The sequence below is a fragment of the Rhincodon typus genome, unplaced genomic scaffold, assembly GCF_021869965.1.
Source record: "Rhincodon typus isolate 14 unplaced genomic scaffold, sRhiTyp1.1 hic_rhity00001175, whole genome shotgun sequence".
Classification (NCBI taxonomy): domain Eukaryota; kingdom Metazoa; phylum Chordata; class Chondrichthyes; order Orectolobiformes; family Rhincodontidae; genus Rhincodon; species Rhincodon typus.
Window position 1 is genome coordinate 416 of NW_025966813.1, and position 22,443 is coordinate 22,858.

The window sequence follows — 22,443 nt, forward strand, 5'->3', positions numbered from 1 at the left end:
GTGGATTTTGGTTCTTTTGTTCCTTTTGAATCAAGAGGTTAAAGAGCTCAGTGGCCCTGGTGGAACCCAGACTAAATGTTTGTGAGCAGGTTAAATGCTAAGCAAGTGCTGCTTGATAGCATCTGCCACCCTCATTTATGATTGAGAGCGTACTGAAGGAGTGATAAATGGCCAAGTTGGCTTCTCCTGCATTTTTGCATGTACAGGACATATCTGGGCATTTTTTCACATTGCTGGGTAGATGCCAGTGTTGTAGCTCTTTTAGAACAGCTCAGCTAGGAATGTGGCAAATTCAGGAGCTGGTCTTCAGTACTACCATTGGAAGGTTGTCAAGGCCCATGGGCTTTGCAGTTACCAATGCCTTTAGCTGTTTCCTGATACCATGTGGAGTGAATCAAATTGGCTGATGACTGCTGTGTAATGCTGTGACTCCCAAAGTGGGATGGGATGGATCAGCCACTCTGTACTTTTGATTGAAGACTGATACAAATACTACAGCCTCATCTTTTTTAGGATGCGCTAGGCTCCTTAAGGATAAGAATATTTGTGGAGCTTCGTCCCTCAGTTAGATGTTTTAACCGTCCAATGCAGCTGCAAATTACATCATGGCAGTTTCTACATTTGCAAAGAGAATAAAAGGAGACAATCTCTATACCTCAAATATCTCTTCCCTGGAAACCTCAATGCGACAGTGGCCAGCCTGGGGCTGTTGTTGAGAGAGTTCTTGCCTGAGGATTTTAAGCTTCTGGACCAGGTCTCGTTTATATCTTGGCACAGTCAGGCATTCAGCTTCATCAGGCAGGAGGATTGGAGGCGCTGGTAGCGGCTGTTGCTGCTGTTGTTCCTTCAGGTGATTCTGACGACTGGATGGAGAAACAAAAGCAGAAGGAAGGAGGAGAACGGTTTAAAGCTGATCTAAATAACTTACTTCAGTGCAAATTACAACTGCTGTAAGCAAGTTTTGTTGCATGCCAGAAAGAGTTGCACTCCAATGAGGTTACTACCAAAATAAACTTCAGACAGATCCTTGCTCATTATCTCTACAGGATGGTAGAAACTATTAATTGCATTAGCAACTTTTTCCAGCAGAAATCTTTTTACATTAACATAATTAGTGCAGCATTGAAAAAACAAATTATATCTTCAAGCTGGCCAAAAGACATACTGACATTTTAAATTCATTGCACATTTAAAATGGAATGATTTTATTGTGGCTCTCTCACTACACAATATTAGAATATATCACTGAAGCAAGAAGCTTTCTTGCTATTAAAACAAAGGATACTTTTCCAAATGCAAAAGGATTTGGATAAAATTTAGACAAACTGAGTGAGGTACAATATTGCGCAGACTTCCTAACAATTACTTCAATTTTCTAGTATGTCAATGACATTGGACAAGGTGACTCAGAAACAATGCTAACATAGCAACATTGAGTGAACTTTTTAAATTGAAACAAAAAAATACTCAAAACACTCTAGTCAGACAGATTCAGTAAAGAATTTAAAATAGACCGATCTTTTAAGCAAAGCCATGATGATTCAGAAAGGAAGAAAAGCAGATGAAGCCACTTACAACATCAACAAGCCTGGGAGCCAGGAAGGGAAATGCTTGGTCAAGCAGTTTAGGAGGAGTAGTGTCAAGGGTACAGACAATGGGTCACAGAGATGATGAACTCAGGCACTGCATAAGGAGGTTGAGAAAAGAGAAAAATGTAGATTCATAGCTAGGGGTTACCTTTGCTCTGGGATAATGTTAGAATGGGAGATTCTGGCAGAGCTACAAGCATTATAACATAGACTCAGTCATACAGCACGGAAACAGATTCTTCAGTCTAATCAGTCCATGCTGACCATAATCCCAAACTAAACTAGTTTCACCTGCCTGTGCTTGGCCCTAATCCCTCCAAACATTTCTTGTTCATTTCGTTATCCAAATATCTTTTAGACGTTGTAACTGTACCCGCATCCACCATTTCCTCTGGAAGTTCATTCCACACCTGAACCATTGTGTAAAAAAAAAAAATTGCCTTCTGTCTTTTTTAAAATCCTTCTCCTATCACCTTAAAATATGTCCCCTAGTTTTAAAAGTCCCCACCTTAGAGAAAAGACACCTTCCATTCACCTTATCTGCACCCTTCATGATTTTACAATCCTCGATCAGGTTACCCTTCAATCTCCCAGGCTCCAGTGAAAAAAGTCACACCATATCCAGCTTCTCCTTATAACTCAAACCCTCCATTCCCAACAACATCCTGGTAAATCTCTTCTGAACCCTCTCCAGCCGAATAATATCCTTCCTATAACAGTGGCCAGCCTGGGGGTGTTGTTGAGAGAGTTCTTGCCTGAGGATTTTACAGGGGAACCAGAACTGGACACAGTACTCCACAAGATGCCTTACCAAAGTCGTGTACCACCTCAACATGACATCCAGAATCCTACTCAAAGGTCTAATCAATGAAGGCAAGTGTGTTAAACGCCTTCTTAACCACTCTATCTTTATGTGATGCAAACTTCAAAGAATTATATACCTAAACGCCTGACCTCTCTGTTCTATAGCACTACCCAAGGCGCTACTTTTAACTGTATAAGTCCTGGTTGTGTTTGTTTTACCAAAATGCAATATCTCACATTTATCCAAATTAAACTCCATCTGCCACTCTTTAGCCCATTGAATAAAATATATTGATGTACAACCACAATTTAAATATGTAAAATGGAAAATTATGCCATCTATAAAATTTCCCCCTTTTAATACCCTTCTGATGTAGCTATTCAGCACATATGAATGTAGATAGTAATGCCAAGTGGCTATTGACAAAAATGGGTATCACAGTTGAGGCCAGTCTCTTGGCTCACAAATTAACCACAAACACAGATGTTTCATCAGGAAACGTGGGGACGGTGATGCATGGAGATGGACCTGTATTTTATAGTCTCTTACCAAGGAGTTGAGGTCAAGGGGATATTGTTAAATCCAGTGGGCAACCTCCTCGTAAACTTAGAAACATAGAAGTCAAGAGGGTAGGCCATTCGGCCCTTTGAGCCTGCCCAACATTCAACATGGTCTTGGCTGATCATCCAAGTCACTGTTCCTGCTCTCTTCCCATACCCTTTGATCCCTTTAACCATCAGAATTATATCCAGCTCCTCCTTGAAAACATACACTATTTTGGTCTCAAACACTTTCTGTGGCCGAAAGTTTGATCAGTTCACCATTCACTGGTGAAGAAATTTCTCATCTGTCCTGAATGGCCTACCCCATATCCTTAGACTGTGACCTTTGCTTCTGGACTCCACAGTCACCAGGAACATTCTTCCCGTGCTTACTCCGTCTCATCTGGTTAGAATTTTATAGGTTTCTGTGAAATTTCACACCCATTCTTTTAAACTCCAGTAAATATAATTCTAATTATCCAGTATCCCTCCATACGTCAGTCCTGACATCCCAGGAATCAGTCTGGTAAACCTAGAGTGGAGCTGGAGGAACACAGCAGGCCAGGCAGCATCAGAGGAGCAGGAAAGTTGACATTTCGGGTCGGGACTCTTCTGCAGAAATTCTTTTTTTTTCTTTTTCCTGACCAGAAATGTCAACTTTCCTGCTCCTCTGATGCTGCCTGGCTTCTGTGTTCCTCCAGCTCCACACTGTGTTATCTCTGACTCCAGCATCGGCAGTTCTTACTATCTCCGAGTCTGGCAGACCTTCCTTGTACTCCCTCCATAGGCAGAATATCCTTCCTCGGAAAAATATCAAATCTGCACACCATACCCCAGGTGCAATCTCACCAATGCCCAATGCCCTGTACAATTGCAGCAATACATCCCTGCTCCTGTACACAAAACATCTCACTATGAAGACCAAGGTTTTATTTGCCTTTTTCACTGCCTGCTGCACCTCCATGCCTACATTCAGCAACTGGTCTACAAGGTTTCATTGCACCTTACCCTATCCCAATCTGTCATAATTCAGACAATAAGCTGTCTTTCTGTTTTTGCTACTGAAGTGGATAACCTCACATTTATCCACATCATTCTGCATCAACCATGCACCCTGTCAAGTTGTCCAGATCATACTGAAGCATCTCTGCATCCTCCTCAGAACTCATCCTCCCACACAGCTTTGTGTCATCTGCAAGCTTAGAGATACTGCATTCAGTTCCCTCATCTAAAAAATATATTTTATTGTGAACAGCTGGAGTCCGAGCGCTCCGCTCTGTTGCATATGTTCAGATGAGGCCAACTTCGACGAGGGAGCCTCCGAAATGTCCACCTTCTTCCTCAACCGAGGATTCCCCAGCTCCGTTGTCAACAGGGCCCTCAACCAGGTCCGACCCATCTCCTCCTTCCGCATCCCTTCTCTTCCCTCCCGCAACAGCGATAGGGTTCCCCTTATCCTCACTTACCTTCCCACCAGCATCCACATCCAGAAGATCATCAGACGCCATTTCCGCCACCTCTAGCAAGATGCCACCACCAGACACATATTCCCCTCCCCTCCCTTGTCCGCCTTCCGCAGGGACCGTTCCCTCCGGGACACCCCGGTCCACACTTCCTTCACCCCAACACCTCCCCACAGCCCTATGGCACCTTCCCCTGTAACTGGCGAAGGTGCAACACCTGCCCATTTACCTCTTCCCTCCCCAGTATCCAAGGGCCCAAACATACCTTCCAGGTGAAGCAACACTTCACCTGCACTTCCCAGACTCTAGTCTACTGCATTCGCTGCTCACAATGTGGTCTCTTCTACATTGAGGAAACGAAGTGTAGACTTGGCGACTGCTTTGCAGAACATCTACGTTCTGCTCGCAAAAAAGACCCTGAACTACCTGTTGCCTGTCACTTCAATGCACCACCCTGCTCCCTGGTCAACATCTCTGCCTCTGGCTTGCTGCAGTGTTCCAGTGAAGCCCAACGCAAGCTGGAGGAACAACACCTCATTTTCCGCTTGGGTCTCTACAGCCCTCCGGACTCAATATTGAGTTCAATAATTTTAGGGCCTAAACTCTCCCGTATCCCAGCCCCCCACCCCACACACCAGGCTTTGTTACCACATAGCCTGCCATTACACACCCCCTGTTGTTAGTCACTAACAGTCCCCATTAACAACTATTCACCCTCCCAGCCTGATCGTTAGCAACTCCTTTGTCTGTCCAACTACCTTGCTCTGTCTTTGGGCTGTATCCTATCGTTTACTCCCTAACCTGCCCACCTCCCTATTTTCTGCATATAAGCTGACATTTTCCCAGCCACCATCAGTTCTGAGGAACGGTCACCGGACCCGAAACGTTAACTCTGTTTTCTCCTTCACAGATGCTGCCAGACCTGCTGAGCTTTTCCAGCAACTTTGTTTTTGTTCCAAGCATTGATGCCTGTGGTACCCCACTCGTCACTGGCAGCCATTTGGAAAATAACCTGCTTATTCCTACTCTCTCCTGTCTGCTAATTAGTTCTTTACCCATTTTTAAAAATTCATTTTTGTGGGATGTGGGCATCGCTGGCAGGCCAGCATTTATTGCCTGTCCCTAGTTGCCTTTGAGAAGGTGGTAGTGAGCTGCCTTCTTGAACTGCTGCAGTCAATGGGCTGTAGGTTTACCCACAATGTCCTTAGGTAGGGAATATTCCAGGATTTGGACCCAGCAACAGTGATATATTTCCAAGTCAGAATGGTGAGTGGCTTGGAGGGGAACATGCAGGTGGTGGTGTTCCCATGTATCTGCTGCCCTTGTCCTTCTAGACAGAAGTGGTCATGGGTTTGGAAGGTGCTGTCTGAGGATCTTTACTGAATTTCTGCAGTGCATCTTGTAGATAGTGCACACTGCTGCTACTGAGCATTGGCGGTGGAGGGAGTGGATGTTTGTGGATGTAGTGTCAATCAAGTGGGCTGCTTTGTCATGGACAGTGTCAAACTTGTTGCGTGTTGTTGGGGCTGCACTCATCCAGGCAAGTGGGGAGTATTCCATCACACTCCTGATTTGTGTCTTGTAGATGGTGGGCAGGCTTTGAGCAGTCAGGAGGTGAGCTACTTGCCACAGTATTCCTAACCTCTGACCCTCTCCTGTAGCCGGTGTGTTTGTGTGGCAAGTCCAGTTGAGTTTCTGGTCAATGGTATGTTGACAGTGGGGGATTTAGCACATTGATTGTTAAGGGCGGTGATTAGGTTGTCTCTTATTGATGGTCATTTGTGTGGTGTGAATGTCAGTACACTTCCCTCCCCAATCCCATGCAATTTAATTTTACATTCTAATCTCCTATGTGGGACCTGATCAAAACCCTTCTGAAAGTCTAAGTAAACCACATCCATTTATCAACTCCACTAGTTACATCCTCCAAAAATTCCAGTATATTTATCAAGCATGATTTCCCTTTTGTGAATCCATGCTGACTCTGTCCAATCCTGTCACTCTCTTCCAAGTGCTTTGCTATGAAATTGTTTATAATGGACTCTAGTATTTTCCCTATTACTGACATCAGCCTAAATTTACCTAACTGCCACTTCCTGCACTGCAATTATTCCATCAGTGAGTGTGCTGTCAGACAGGCAACCCGCCAGTGGGTCAACTGAAATAACTGCTGCCCACTTATGGGTCTCACATTACCATCTTCGGATAGACACATGTCATGTGCCCAGCTCAACAGGTGAACTGTGTGCGATGGGAAGACAGCATTTCCCTATTTAACAGGTCCCCCTGTACTCATGAGAGACACACTCCAAGATGCTAGATTTCCCAGACTGCTTTCACCCCCAATGCATAACTTCTCAACAACAACAACAACAACAACGGAAATTGCTGGAAAAGCTCAGCATGTCTGGCAGCATCTGTGGAGAGAAATCAGAGTTAATGTTTTGGGTTCAGTGACCCATCCTCAGAACTGATGGTAGCTAGGAAAATGTTTTTTTATGCAGAAGATAAGGTTGGGAGAGGGGGTAAGGAGTAAACCATTGCTGGAGATAGAGCCCAACGAGAGAGGAGAACAGTTGGACAACAAAAGAATGGATAACAATCAGCCTGGGAGAATGAATAGCTATTAGTGGACAAATAGTGGCTAATTGTGGGTGTGTGTGTAATAGCAGACCATGTGATAACTAGGCCTGGTGTGTGGGGGCTGGGGTAAGGACATGGGGGAAGGTGCCTCAAGTTCTAAATTTGTTGAACTTGATATTGAGTCCAGAAGGCTGTAGAGTTCCCAAGTAGAAAATGAGGTGCTGTTCTTTTAGCTTGCGCTGTAGCACTGCGGCAAGTTTGAGACAGATTTTGGCCAGGAAACACGGTCATGTGTTAAAGTGGCAGGCAACTGGAAGCTCAGGGTCTTTTTCTGTGGACAGAACATAGGTGTTTGATGAAGCGATCACCCAATCTACACTTCGTTCCTCCAAATGTAGAGGAGACCACATTATGAGCAGCAAATGCAGTAGACTAGATTGAGTGAAGTGCAGGTAAAGCACTGCTTCATCTGGAAGGCGTGTCTGGGCCCTTGGATACGGAGGCGGCAGGAAATTAACGGGCAAGTTTACATCTTCAGCGGTAGCAGGGGAAGATGCAATGGGGCTGTGAAAGGGTGTTGGGAGTGAAGAAGGAGGGGACCAGAGTGTTCCGTAGGAATTGGCCCTGCGGAAGGCTGACAGGGGAGGGGAATGTGTGCCTGGTGGTGGCATCCTCCTGGAGCTTGCGGAGCTTGCGGAAAAGCAGCTAGTGATCCTCTGGATGTCGATGCTAGTGGGATGGTAGAAGAGGACAAGTGGGACCCTATCACTGTTGTAGGAGTTAAGAGAGGGGGTGTGGGCTTAAGTGCAGGAGATAGGTTGGACCTGACTGAGGACCCTGACAACTACGGTGCTGGGGAACCTTCAGTTGGGGAAGGAAGAGGGCATTTCGGCAGCTGTCTTCTCGAAGTTGGCATCCTCAGAACAGATGCAACGGAGACGGAAGAACTGGAAGAATGGAATACAGGAAGCAGTGTGTGAGGATGTACAGTCAAGGTAACCATGGGAGTTGGTTGGTTTGTAGTGGATATCAGTGGCTAGCCTATACTCAGAAATGGAAAGAGCGATGTCAAGGAAGGGAGGAGTCAGGGATGGACTGGGTGAAGGTGAAGGGGGGCCGATGGTAGTGAGAACTGGAAGCAAAATAGGTACTCCTTTTACCTGAAGAAAGTGAGGAGTTAGAACAGAAGTTGTTCAGAGTGAGGATGAGCTCAAGCAGGCAGGGAGAGGGGTGGTGAATGGGGACAGTTCAGGCCTTTTCTCCAGGAAGAAGCAGAGAGCCTAGAGACCATCCTGATGTGTCAAGGGATTGCACATCCATGGTAAGGTGGTGGTGGCTGGAGCCTGCAAACTGGAAATTCTGAAACTAATGTGAAGTATCAGAGGAATTGCAGATGTAAGTGGGAAGGGACTGGACAAGGAGAGAAAAAAATTGAGTTGAGGTTGGAAGAGATGGGTTCTGTGGGCAGGAGTAGGCAGAAACAACAGATCTGCCTGGACAGTCCTGCTTGTGGATTCTGGGAAGGACGTAGAAGCGAGCTGTGTGGAATTCGAAGACTGTGAGCTTGAGGCACTGGGGGAGTGGGGGAGATCACCAGATGAGATAAGGTTAGTGACTGTAGTGGACACAATGGTCTGATATTCCATGGTGGGGTCATGGTCCGGGGGAAGATAAGAGGTATCGGAGAGTTGGTGCTTAGAGTCTGCAATGTAGATGTTGGTTCACCAGACAATGTGAGCACCACCCTTGTCAGCATGCTAAATTATAAAGTCAGAAGTGGATCTGAGAGCACAGAGTGCAGTCAGTTCAAAGACAGATAGGCTGGAATAGGTGAGGGTGGGCAGAGAAGTTCAGAAGACCAATGTCATGTCGACAGTTCTGACAAACAGATCAAGTGCACAGCTTCTCAACCCAACTCCTCAACCACTTCTCTGCAGTCTGCCAGCTTGGTATCTGGTAAGATGCCTAAACACCAACTCACCACTACACACGTCTGTTCCAAAATGATGCAGAGCCTCTGGCTGCTGATTTGCCAGCAGGTCTCTTTTAGATTCCCTCAACAATTTTAATTGGGGGGTTAGTATCTATATGTATGTGTATATCCAGCAGCATCTCGTATAAGTCAGTCCCTGTATGCTTTCTGTTCTTAAAGCACAAGCAGAGCACCCAGAGCATTATATGCTGGTTTTAATCAGTTATTAAGAGATAAATTTAAAGATGTAAACAAATTCAGTCCATAAAAATAATAAAAAAGCTTATTTTCAAAGTCAATGCATCAATAAAATAAAAGTTCTCTTAAGTTTTCTTCCTCTTCTAATATGCATGCTCCCAGTAAACATGAGATACACAAAGTAATTGGGAGAGAAGCAGATAATGACAATTGTGACTATACAGTATTTCAAACATATCCCATTGGTTGCTCTGTTTTCTCAGGTTGTGAAAGGCAGTGTGCATGCACATTCTTTCTCCTAGAAAAGAGAGAACATTTATCCCCTCATTTCCCACTGAGTGACACAAAGGGAGATGAAACTGATTCATATTAAGAATATTTTCCACATTTGCAGCATTATTTTAAACAATATTAAGTGCAAATTGCAAGACATCACAGCAGGGGCCCTGATGCAGAGCAAAGAGAGGGTATCAGAGAGAAGGAAAAACAAATTTTAACAGTCCCCTGCCAAATCTGAACTCTTCTTTGGCCCGACCCTCAATCTTATTAATGCAGCAGCTGTAGGAGAAAAAGCACATTCATAGACTAAACAGGGTCATTCTGAAAGTGATGCTAATTCTGAACTGCTGATTCTTGCTTCCACCTATTGTCAAGACAAAAAAGGAGATCTCAAATTTACAGGTAGCATTTCAAAATACGATAGCATGCCAATCCTTACACCTTTGATCTAAGCTCAGTACCACAGCATGTTCCAAGGAACTCATTTGCAAGATGTTATTGCTTACAAAATGCTGTTTGTGTTAGCAACCTGGCTGAGACACCGTCCGTGGCTGACTGACCACAGGAATGAGGGAATTTTTCAGTATTACCCACTGGCAATAAAACGAAAAATTCTTGGCAATTTTTGCAGACTTCTGCAACTCATAAACAGATGGGTTTTCAGGTACTTATAATTCGTTGTTTTAACAGTAAGGTTCAAATAGCTCCAATTTGAAGGATAATAAAGATGTGTCATTGTTGCACATAACCTCATTACTCCAAAACACATTTTTAGAAAACAAATTGGCTTCAAGCAAATTATTTCCACTCCTTTAATGGAAATGTTTTAAAGTAATATCCTGTGCCGTAAACAGGTTGTTAAAACAGGAACTAGTATCTGCATAAAAGGTGAAATTGGGTTCCAAGTCTGATTCATGTTAAAGCAAGATTTTCTTTCTAAACAAAGCTCATCAATTGCCCCAAATTTTTAAAATCCTGGAATAATGATTTTCAATATGAAAATTATAGTAGTATTTCTTGAAAGCTGTTTGTAAATGTTTTCATAAAGATTAAATTTGCATTAACATTTACACAGCTGGGTTAGCCCCTTGGAGTGCACCTGTTTCATAACACAGTCACTGAAACTGTTTTTTTCAGCTACACAGAAGTTCAACTTAAGCTTCTTCATATATTTAAAAGGTTTTACCATATTCTGTGTAGAAACCACAGGATGAAAGAATCAAAATTATGAAAATTGGAAATACGCTTTTGTTTGCAAAATAATTATTTTGACTGTTCTCTCGATCCCTCCTTTTACCTCTTACAGTCACATGCGTGAATAAAACTCAAAGCAACTTTCATTTGCTCCAGTAGCTTTTAGACAAACAACAGTCATTTTTCTTTTGATAAAAACTCACTCTCTGTTGCTTGCAACCTACATACATCCCAATTACATGCCAGGACGATTCTATGAATGAGCCAGGCCTATACTAGCAGCATTACAGGTCTTACAATGTGGACTCATGATAGGAATCATTCACTCAGCCAAAAAAAACCATGCAACATTTACGTGAGATCCGTGAAAAAACCTACCTTGCATCTGATTGATCAGCATGGGACATGTACCAATTTTGAAATCTATATTAATCAATTCAAAACAACAAACTTACATTTGCTCCTCAGAGGATGTCCCACTTGTGTCTCCAGAAATCAATCACAATAGCACTACTTTGGGACAATTCTAATCAACACATTACTTGACTACATGTCTTCAAGATGCAATGCAACCGACAAATACAAAGTTGTACGTCACGGCTCAAGTGTTGCAGTGCCAATTAAAACAGGGTCATCAGTGGTCAGTGTAATTAAGAGGATCAATGGGCCAAATGGCCTGCTCCCACACTCTAAGGATTCTATGATTCTATGGAATCAGCTACTTTTTTTGTTGGTACATGCCAAGTTAAATGTGGACTTCAGGACATTACTGCTCATGCTATTCTTTTTCTCCAGAAGGTGGGCCATAGCAAGATCTTGCCACGAAAAGCCACATTGATATACATGGAAAACACAGAAGCTTCTACACTTATTTGATAAACATGAACTGAACTTGCAAGAGAAGTTTAAGGCTTCACCATTCTGGTGTAAGTATATTTTTAATATTGTGACAAGTCAAGTTTAAATTGGTCAGCCTCTTGAGCACTAAAAGTGAGTTTTTACAAGTGTTGCAACTTAAGCCTTCAGCCTTTATTCAATGTTCAAGATTTCAATATTTTTAAACATTTCCTGTCTGTTTTTTAATTCCCCTTTCTTTCCCTCATCCTTCCATTTTCAGAAATGATGAGTGATTCAATTAAATGTTCTTAACTGAGATTTGCTGGGTCAGACTCTGCACAGTTTAATACTTTTTTAAAAACTTATTGCTCAGTGACACACTGTTGCTTGACCCATTCACACTGCTCTTTCATTCCCCTGTAGAAGGTACTACACTGTAACAAGGCTCTACTCTCAGTAATGTTCCAGTGGAGAATCTTATAAAAGGTCTTTGGGCAAGTGCAAGTGCAACATTCACCACTCACCAATAATTCAGGCCCCTACGTTCACATCTTCTCATCAGCATGGGAGTACATACTACTTCCAGCATTGATCTAATTTTTGTGCAAAATATTGAACACAGAATTTGGAATATCTTACAATGTTAAAGGGCCTATATAAATGAATAAAAGAATTGCATTTTATATGTATATTATGGAAATTGGCTGTTTTGATAACTACTTTTGAAGATGAGAATGAGTGATTATGACCACAAAACTGTATGCTTGAGACATTTCCTCTATTTACATATAAAAGGAACTACTCCTTGTAGTGTTTTCAACATTGCACAAATTGCTTCAAAATAACTTTGGACACTAATGCATCTCATTGGTGCATTTTTAAAGAAAAAAGCCACAAATGCAACTTTAGTGTCTGCCTTTTAAACCTCAGACTTTACCATTAACCACCTGTCAGACAATCTTGACATGTGTTTCAGAGAAGGCATATGGCCAAGTCTGAATTTGTCTTATTTTTAAATACATAGCTCTGCTTGAGCAGTTTACTGAAGTCTGCAACTTTTAAACAGTTTTCTAAAACAGCAACGTCATCAGTTTTCTTCAAAACTTTTCTATTATTACTCCTGCCGCTGAATATGGGGGCCCTTACTGGAATATTATCCCTTCTAGTAGAATGATAGCCCTGTTCCCTTTGTGTATCTTGCCTCTGGTCTTGAGATCGCTTGGTTCATCTTGATTGATCATCAACCATCCCAACTAGACAAAGAAAACATTTATAAAACCCTGGTGAGACCACACTTGGAATATTGTGTTCAGTTCTGGTTGCCTCATTATAGGAAGGATGCGGAAGCTTTAGAGAGGGTGCAGAGGAGATTTACCAGGATGCTGCCTGGACTGGAGGGCAGGTCTTATGAGGAAAGGTTAAGGGAGCTAGGGTTTTTCTTATTGGAGCGAAGAAGGATGAGAGGTGATTTCATAGAAGTGTACAAGATGATGAAAGGCATAGTTAGAGTGGATAGCCAGAGACTTTTTCCCAGGGCAGAAATGACTATGACAAAGGGGCATAATTTTAAGGTGATTGGAGGAAGGTACAGGGGAGATGTCAGAGGTAGGTTCTTTACGCAGAGAGTGGAGGATGCGTGGAATGCGATGCCAGTGGTGGTAGTTAGATACATTAGGGACATTTAAGCGACTCTTGGATAGGCACATGGAGGATAGTAAAATGTAGGATATGCAGGGTAGTTTGATCTTAGAGTAGGATAATAGGTTGGCACAACATCGTGGACCGAAGGGCCTGTACTGTGCTGTACTGTTTTATGTTCTATGTTCCCATTTGATACTGCATCAAAAATTAAGTTAATTCGAAGGTAGTCATTGATAAATCCAATCAGGAATTCAGGAGATATGTCTTTAACCAAAGGGTGGTGAAAATGTTTAACTCACTACAATAAGGAGCAGATGTATTTAATGAAAAGCGATATAAGCATGGTGGAGAAAGGAATAGAAAGTTACACTGATGAGTTTAGATTAAGTAGACCGGTAGGCAGCCTATCTGGGTTAGAAGTGCTAGTACTGTCCAACAGGTGAAAACAACTAGTTTCTTCACTGAAAACAATGTGAGGAGCTGGTTATTTATGGTGGTTTGGGGTGAGGCAAAAGGAGGTTTGGTGTTTGTGGAGGATCTTGTGGGGCAGGGGTGGCATGGAGGAAGAGAATGGGTAGTCATGCTGCGCAATTACATTCTTCTGAGTTTAAGAGATAGTAGGAACTGCAGGTGCTGGAGAATCTGAGGTAACAAGGCGTAGAGCTGGATGAACACAGCAGGCCAAGCAGCATCAGAGGAGCAGAGCAGCTCCTCTGCTGCTTGGCCTGCTGTGTTCATCCAGCTCTACACCTTGTTATCTTCCAAGTTTAAGGTTGAGTTTTAATTTCTTGAATTTGGAAACTCAGTACAGACTATAGATCAAATACGGACTATCTTTATCAGTATAAACCAGTACCAAATCTCAATGCAATAACAAAGTACAAGTTATTTTTAAAGAAAAGTATTTTCTGAACCATCAAAGTGTGGAACATCAGCACTGGCAAATTATATATTCGTTACTTTTATGTTTTGCCTCAACACCAATGATATCCACAGCAAAAATTCCACACAGCATGCATTAAATGAAGACAGAATTCTTTTTGGTCTGTCCCAATAGCCCAAAAGCTTATAAGGAAATCTCTAAAGCATCACTGTAACTGTTCGATTTCACGTGAACTCATTTAGTATTAAAGAATACTGAAAATCAGCTTAAATTTACTTCAATATCAAGAAGACTCAATATGAAATACAGGAAGAAAGAGGCAAATCTCATTTCAGGCTTGTTCCCAATCCATGTTCCCAAATATGATCTCTTAAGAATAAACAATTCTAAAACAGCCTTAGAACTGAATTTAGAAAATATCTACTTTCTGAATTCAAAAATAAATAAATCATGCAATATATTTCCAGAAAGCAACTTGAGCATCATAGTTTGCAAGAAAATGAGGTGCATTTTAAACTGTCTGATATTGCTACAATATCTTTTCTAAAATTCAAGTCTCGTCAAAATGGCAAATTAGAGCCATCTCAACATAGCAAATCAATCTAAAATGCTTCAACCATCTGCATCTAAACCCTAACAAATTGTAGGTTACGATTTCTGCCGCCGGAGTTGCTTCTAACTTGACACATTCCAAGGTCAAAGATCAGTGTTCCCAATGATGAACGGCATCTGCCAAGTCTGAGTACTATTCCAGCCTGTGTATGCATGACATGTAAGCTTCGTCTTGCATGGGGCTGGAAATAAGATGGGCTTAATTCCCTCTTTATCTGCGGCCCCGAACAAATGTCAATGTCAGAAAAGTCAACAGGAAGTCTCACCCTATTTAGATTTTGCATGCCAGACTTCACTGTGGAGCCAGCTATTAAAACTATCCTGAGATATAAGCACACAAGGACCCCAGTGCACAGTGACTGCACTGTTCACATGGTAGCTAGAGCTGATAACAGAAGAAATGCATTTTACTGGTTAGAACAAGGCTTCTATTTGCTATACTTAAATGGTATGTCTTTCATGTTGTTTTGAGCTAATAAATCAAAATCTTTCATCCCAACTGTTCAATGTCAGGGATCAATCATCTCATATTATCTTCTGAGAAGTGTCATGGTAGGGATGCTCTTGCCCATTTTTCTATTTACCTTCACTATAGAATCCTCAAAATAGCTTCATGAATATATTCACTCTATGATGCTAAGGCAGGTCATGTGGCTCACAAAGCAGCATTTTAGATGACCGTTTTCCAATGAATCAACAACCCTTTCCATATTACCCTCCATCTATTTTTCACATGGATGGCTTCACTAATTCTGATACCAAGTCAGAATGTATTATCATTTAAATACAAAAGCCGACTCAGATGAACAGAGAAAAATCAAAATTCCACGTCACGTTTTAATTTTCAAAGACATAATTACTCCTTTTTAAATGTGCTTAGATACACTCACAGGTTTGTAGCACGTTTATTAACATTATGTCACTTTAGCACACAGGAAATAGAGAAAATCTTGATAAGCATTTATATGAAACTGCAAAGCAATGCAACAATGCACCAGACTAGCAACAAAATAAGTTATTTAATGAAGTATTCATTTCTTGTGAAATACATTTTTTTTCTGCTTTTGTTTATTAAAAAATAGAAGAAATTCAATCAGCCCATCGTGCCTGCACCAACTCTTCTAACGAGTATCATTACATAATGCCAATCTCCTGCATTCTCTCCATACCCTTGTACATTATTTCTTTACAAATAATCATTCAATGCCCTCTTGAATGCCTCAATTGAACCTGGTTCCAACACATTTCCAGGCAGTGCATTCCACAGTCTAACTCCTTGCTGAGTGAAAAAGATTTTTCTCACGTCACATCACTTTAAATGTGTGCCCTTTGGTTCTTGATCCTTTTGTGAGCAGGAACAGCTTCTCCCCACCTACTCTATTCAGCCCACTCATGATTTTGAAAACCTTTCTCAAATCTCCTGTCAGCCTCTCTTCTCCAAGGGCAACAGGCCCAATTTCTTCAATCTATCCTCAGAAATGAAGTTTCTTATTCCTGGAATCATTCTTGTAAATTGCTTCTGAACTGTCTCCAATACATTCATATATTTCCTAGAACGAGGGGCCCCAACCCAGTACAAAATACTCCAGCTAAGGTCTAACAATGTCTTAAACAAGTTCAACATCAGCTCTTTGCTCTTGTACTTTATGCCTCTATTAATAAAGCCAAGGCCACCATCTTCTTTAATAGTGGCTCTCTCCACTTGTCTGCTTACCTTCAATGACCTGTGCACATTTACACCCAAGTCCCTCTGCTCTTGCACCCCTTTCAGCATAGTACTCACTGTTTTATATTTTCTTTCAATGTTCTTCCTACCTTACACCAACTTGTCAATATACTGTTGGAGTTGCACACTGTCCTCCTCACAGTTCTTCCAAGTTTTGTGTCATCTGCATATCTGTACTCCTTTAATTTCCTTTACATGCATGCTTTCAATTGAGAAGCTAGACAGACAAATGCTGCAATGCAATAAGTCACAGGATTGATTCTCCCTCCAATGCTTCTATCCCTCCTTCCATAGGAATCAGAAAATACCTTCGTTGAGAACATTTCAGTCTTTTACAAAAGTCATGTTAAATTTTCAATATAAAGGCAAACAAAGTAAGTTTTATAATATAGGACAACATATGCCAGCAATTCTGCCATTCTTCCTCTTTCAATTGTAATTCTTAATATTAACACAAGCTACCTGGAACTATGAGCACTACACCTAATGAATGAGGGAGGAAGGATGTTGTTAAACTGGAGAGGGTGCAGAAAATATTTACAAGGATGTTTCCAGGACTGGAGGGCTTGAGTTGAGGGACAGGCTGAATAGGCTGGGGCTTTTTTTCATGGACTGTCAGAGGACGAGGGGTGACTTTATAGAGGTTTATAAAATCATGAGGAGCATGAATAGATGAATAGCCACAGTCTTTTTCCCAGGGTGGGGTAGTCCTAAACTAGAGGGCATAGGGTTAAGGTGAGAGGGGAAAAGATTTAAAGATGACCTGAAGGGTAACTTTTTCACAGAGAGTGTGGTGCATGTATGAAACAAGTTGCCAGAGGAAATTTTGGAGGTGGGTACAATCAGAACATTTAAAAGGCATCTGATGGGTACATGAATAGGAAGGATTGAGTGTGATTTGGGCCAAATGCTGGCGAATGGGATTAGGTCAGTTTGGGATGGCTGGTCGGTGCAGACGAGTTGGACTGAAGGGTTTCTTTTGCGCTGTATGACTCTATGAACAACAAGTGAAGTAAATCAAATGTCGCGATGTATTAAAAGGTCAACACTGAGCCAAAATAAATGAGGTATCCCTGTCATTTTATAAACCTTTGTACAGTCACTCAGAATACCAGTCAGAGTCCTAGCAGCTACAATTCAAAAGGATATTGCGGCTACCAAAAGAATACAGAAAAGAGCAACCTTTATGATTGCGGGGATAGGCATGAATTGGATTATAAGGAACGATCATGTAGATTGTAGACATTCTCCATGGAAACAAAAGGCTAAGCAATGTCAAAACAATTGATTTTAAGATTTTAAAGGGATTAGATAATGTGGACCACGACCAACTATTTTACCCTGTCCAGAACATCAGAACCAAAACACAGCAGTTCTTGAAGGAAGGGTAAACGTGAAACTAATCTATGCAAACTGTATTGCAGGGAGGGAGTGACTCATCTATGGTACAGGCACATTAAGGAAATGGTGGAAGCAGGGTGTGAGAAAATTAGGCAAATGATTTCAGAGAATAACATTTGGAGATTAGTATCCGAGTAATTTAGGACATGATCTAGTACATGCAGCATGCCAAGAGGGGAAAAAGTAATCATGAATCTAGCCACCCAAAGTTCTCCAGTCAGGTCGTGCTTGTATCATTCCTGTCTGCTGGAGGCAGATACTCCGATTGTTGCAAGTCAACAATTCCATCTTCATTGGGTAATGTGACTACCAAGATGTTAGCAGGTGGACCAAGGGGACACAGACATTTGTTGTCTAGCAATTCATTTTTTCCCTTATGAATCTGCAAAACTGTCATTGGATTAAGGTTTCAGCCTCCAAAAAGGCATCATGATAGGGAATCTTCTATGTTTGCACTGTATTTAACAACTGAACTTCCGTGTTAAAGAGCAATTCAAATGCAACCTTTAAAGTACATGCTAAAATGACCAGGAATCCATTTATTATACATGACAGGTACAGATTTAAAGAGAACCAACAAAAGATTTCACAAGTTAAACAATTTTATTACTCCTTAAATCAAACTTCAATGGCACTATGCATTTGGGAAAGACTAAAAATAAATCCAACTCACCACAAAATCTACAATGTTTGGCAGCCCTATTTAACAGTTTCAATTTCAAGGATCCGTTCTAGTAAACCAGTTACTGGTACGTGCTAAAGGGTCTTAATTCTCATATTCGAAGGTTTAAGATGCTTAGTCTTTAAGTTCTTTCAAGGCTGAGTTTGATAGCTTTTTTTTTTAAAACTCGAAGGGAATCGAGGGTTTGGGGGATTAGACAGGAAAGTGGAGTTGAGATGATCAGCTGCGATTTTATAGAATGGTAGAATAGATTCGAATGAGTGAATGGTCTACTCCTGCTTTACTTATTTTTGTAAAAAGGGCAATATGCACCACAGGTCTCTGAATGTCCAAACTCTATGCATACACAACAAAACCAATATTGTGACAGGGATTTAGGAAATCTATGCTGAAACCTTACTTTTTATTGAACTGCAACTTCTGTGAAGTTTAACAAAATGTATTTATACAACACTAATTCTTTAAGTACGCATTCATTTGTCGTGATTAGCTGCCATCATCAAAAACTTGTGTTTTAAGTGTTTGTACAGATTTATTGGAAGTCCTCCCCACCCCTATAGAAGTCTCAATGCAATACAAATCTTTAAGTAGATTATTTTATCTTTTTTTCCATTTTCTTGTTCAAGGCCTTCGCTGTAGCCTGATTGGAAAGGGAAGGTGACAAACTGCTTTGTGCTTCTGCCAATGCTGCCAGCAATGGATTCCAGGAGGAATGCAACAGCAACTGGCCTCTTTGAAGGAGGAAGGACCTGAACTTTGAGGTACCTAGTAGACATAAGCTTAGCTTCTATCAATCCACGACACAACAATTTATCCTCCAATGTTCTGTACCACTTATGGAATCAGCATTAAAAAATGACTGAGATCACAAATGGCATCTTACTTTCTAAAACATCTGGAAACCTGAAAGGCACTTCACCACTCTTCCTGAATTTACAGAAATAGGTCCAGGTGAACCTGAAATGCTAACTTTATTTCATTCTCCCCAGATGCTGCAGAAATTGCTGAGTACTTCCAACATTTTTGTTTTTTATTTGTAAAAATCTATTTGGGCTATGCTTCTGTTCATGGGGGATGGCATAAACAAGAGCAAAGAGATAAAGGGAGAGCGTTCTATGGAGGAAGTAGTAGCAAACAGTCAATTTGCGTCATTAAGTTCTAACGATCCTTTGAAAAGTTACTTTGTCGTAACAAAGGATAGGCTTTCATTCAACATACTGTTAAAAATAGGCATGGCAACAGAACAGGGTGAAATGTAAAACAGGGTACTATTCAATTGCCCAGCCATCATTTTAATTACAGCTATAGATAGGCATTTTCCTCTGATTCCCCTGTTGCCTTTCAAAGACATATATAAACATTTTAATTAGCCTTACATTAAAAGGTATAATACACAATTAAGTAATGCCTTAAAGGTTGAGTATAATAGCGCAACATGAAAACAATGTTGGGGTCACTTTGCCATAATACAAGTGTGAAACACCCATCTTAAGAGTCACTTAATTTCCCTTGGCAAGCATTTCCATTATAGTCTTCCAGAAAAAGAAACCACAAAAATTTTTGGCTTATTTTTTTCCCAAGTCTAGCATGCCAAATTATTTGCTCTTAAAAATTGCCAATGATATCAAAAACTCAATTCTTGAAGAGTCTGCAGCAACTCCAAGCTGGTTAATTTATTTCCTTTCAATATTTCCAAAGAGCAGCTATCTAGATCATTGTGATCAAGCAGCAATAGACAAATTTTCCACATTTGCACACAGAGTAAAGCTAAAATGCAGACAGACAATTTTAACCTGTAAGATTAATTGAGATACATCAGCTCTGCAGCATTCTGATTACAGTACAACTTAACACCTAACAAATTCAGTTGTAACATTCTTTTCAAGGTCTATAAAAATGTCACGATTTAATTTCCATATTGAAACAAGTATGAAAGAAGTAGAACTAATACCACAAACAATAACCCGCTGCAAGCCGATTTTTAATTGCAGAATCTTTTCAGGACATAATAGCAGCAACATAAATTAAACTAAGAATGATCAGCTTCACCAATTTGGAATAGAACAGATGTGGAAAAATATCACATGCAAAATTTAAACTTGATATTGCATTATCTTAATTGGTGCACAGAAGGATGAAATTTTAGCTCTGGATGCTAGATAATTAAAAGATTAAACAAAACGCCCACAAACACAAAAGCAATGCTTTTGTTTATTTGAATGCAAAGACCTTTTCTTTAGATGGCATTGAAACAACTATTTTTGCAATAAGCAGTATAAATGTAATTTTAACTTTGTCATACTGGTGATTTGGCCTTTTTTGAAGAGTGAAAAGCTTCTGAAACGGGATGGTCTTGATACCTCTTCTGTTCTGCACCAGTTGCAGTGTGAATCAGAGCTCTGAAACTTTATTAAAGACAGGTCAGCACAATGTCTGGATTCTTCAGAAAGTTAGAAAAAGGCTGACAAGGTGATTTTCCATCACTAAGAAATTAAAACATTTCACTAACATTTGGAAACTACAGAATGGATCTCTGTGTATGTATTTAACTATGCGTGAGTAGAGGTCAGCTTTCTAGATTAAATGTGTGGTGTAAGAGTAGGTAGTGCAGACCCACAATTTTCCCCTACATCGAAACATAGAAAATAAGAACAGGAGTAAGTTATTTGGCCCTTTGCACCTGCTCTGCCATTCATATGATCATGACTGATCATCCAACTCATCAGCCTGTTCCTGCTTTTCCTCCAAATGCCTTGACCCCTTTAACCCCAATATGCTATATCCAACTCCTTCTTGAAATTGTAAAATGTTTTGGCCTCCACTGTTTTCTGTGACAGTGAATTCCACAGACCCATCTGGGTGAAAAAATTTCTCCTCATCTCAGTCCAAAATGATTTCCCCCAATCCTAAGAACCCTTGTTCTGGACTCCCCTAAAATCAGCAGCCTCCTTCTTTCATCTACTTTGTCTAGTCCTGTTAGAACTTTATAGGTTTCTACAAGATCCTTTGTCATTCTTCTGAACTCCTAGTCGACTCAACTTCTCCTCATACATTATACTTGTACGGCACCAAAAAAAACATTGCAGTAAACTGCATCAGAAAGGGAGAAACACATAAAAAAAGTACAAGCACAGTGACCAAAGCTCCTGTATTTTAGGTCATCAAGGGGTTGCAATGAATCAAAATTACTTGTTTCCTGCATAACGAGGGAATGAAGGAAAATTGGAGGGCAAGTTAACACAGGACACGCTAATGTGTCTGCCAGCAGCCAGTTAATAACAGAAGCAGCCTGGGGCCAGGTTACTTGTCTGCTGTCCTCACCGAAAAATGGTGCTTGGTACTTGGAAGAACAGAGTGAAAAACCTAAATTGAATGGAGGAGAAAAAGTCCCCTTAAAGTCCATATTACTTATGGATTTAGACCCTTAATAAAAGGATTTAAACATAAGCTGCTTGTAGTTCCCATCCATATTACCAGAGTTGGACGCTATCCAGGAAAAGGTCCACTGAGACAAGTGAAAATAAAGTTTGGATAAGCAGACAGTCATCAAGATAGGATCGTGGTTTTTCGTAATGATGTTTATTACATGCTTCTGTTAAGAGGAGCATATAAAGCAGCATCCCTCAGTCACTGTGGTGTCTGACTATTTACCGAAAACTGTCTGCATTTCCAGGCCACTGAATTTTTCTTACTATAAACAATTTTTGCTTGAACCCATAACCTTTACCATTCCTTCAAACATCTGTTGCTTTGGCTATTTCATTGGCTGGAAGAACACCAGCTTACAGTAGGCACAATTAAACATACATACATACACCTACATTTGCAAATACCTGTTAAACAGTTTAACTTGTGATAGAAGTTGGAGGAAACTATATTTGGTGAATCAGAGAATTGAGCATACATCTATGTGTTGACAAACTCTGGCATTGTTTCATTACCAGTAGTAGTGATGAATAGAAGCTATGCAGTTTCCAACTGGGGTGTGGTGGGAAGTTTGGGGGCAGTGGTAGAGGGAAGAAAATATTTAAAATCA

The 22,443-nt window shown here is 40.9% G+C and overlaps 1 protein-coding gene across 1 annotated transcript in view; it reads right to left on the reverse strand.

The window, feature by feature from the left end:
• Positions 1–655: 655 nt before the first annotated feature.
• The window catches only part of LOC125481192 (E3 ubiquitin-protein ligase SMURF2-like), a gene marked incomplete at both ends in the record, with an annotated part of 28,623 nt that continues 6,835 nt past the window's right edge, over positions 656–22,443 (reverse strand). The window contains one exon of the mRNA XM_048592416.1: positions 656–863. Within this exon, the coding sequence (XP_048448373.1) occupies positions 656–863 (208 nt within the window). The remainder of the gene's footprint in view (positions 864–22,443) is intronic.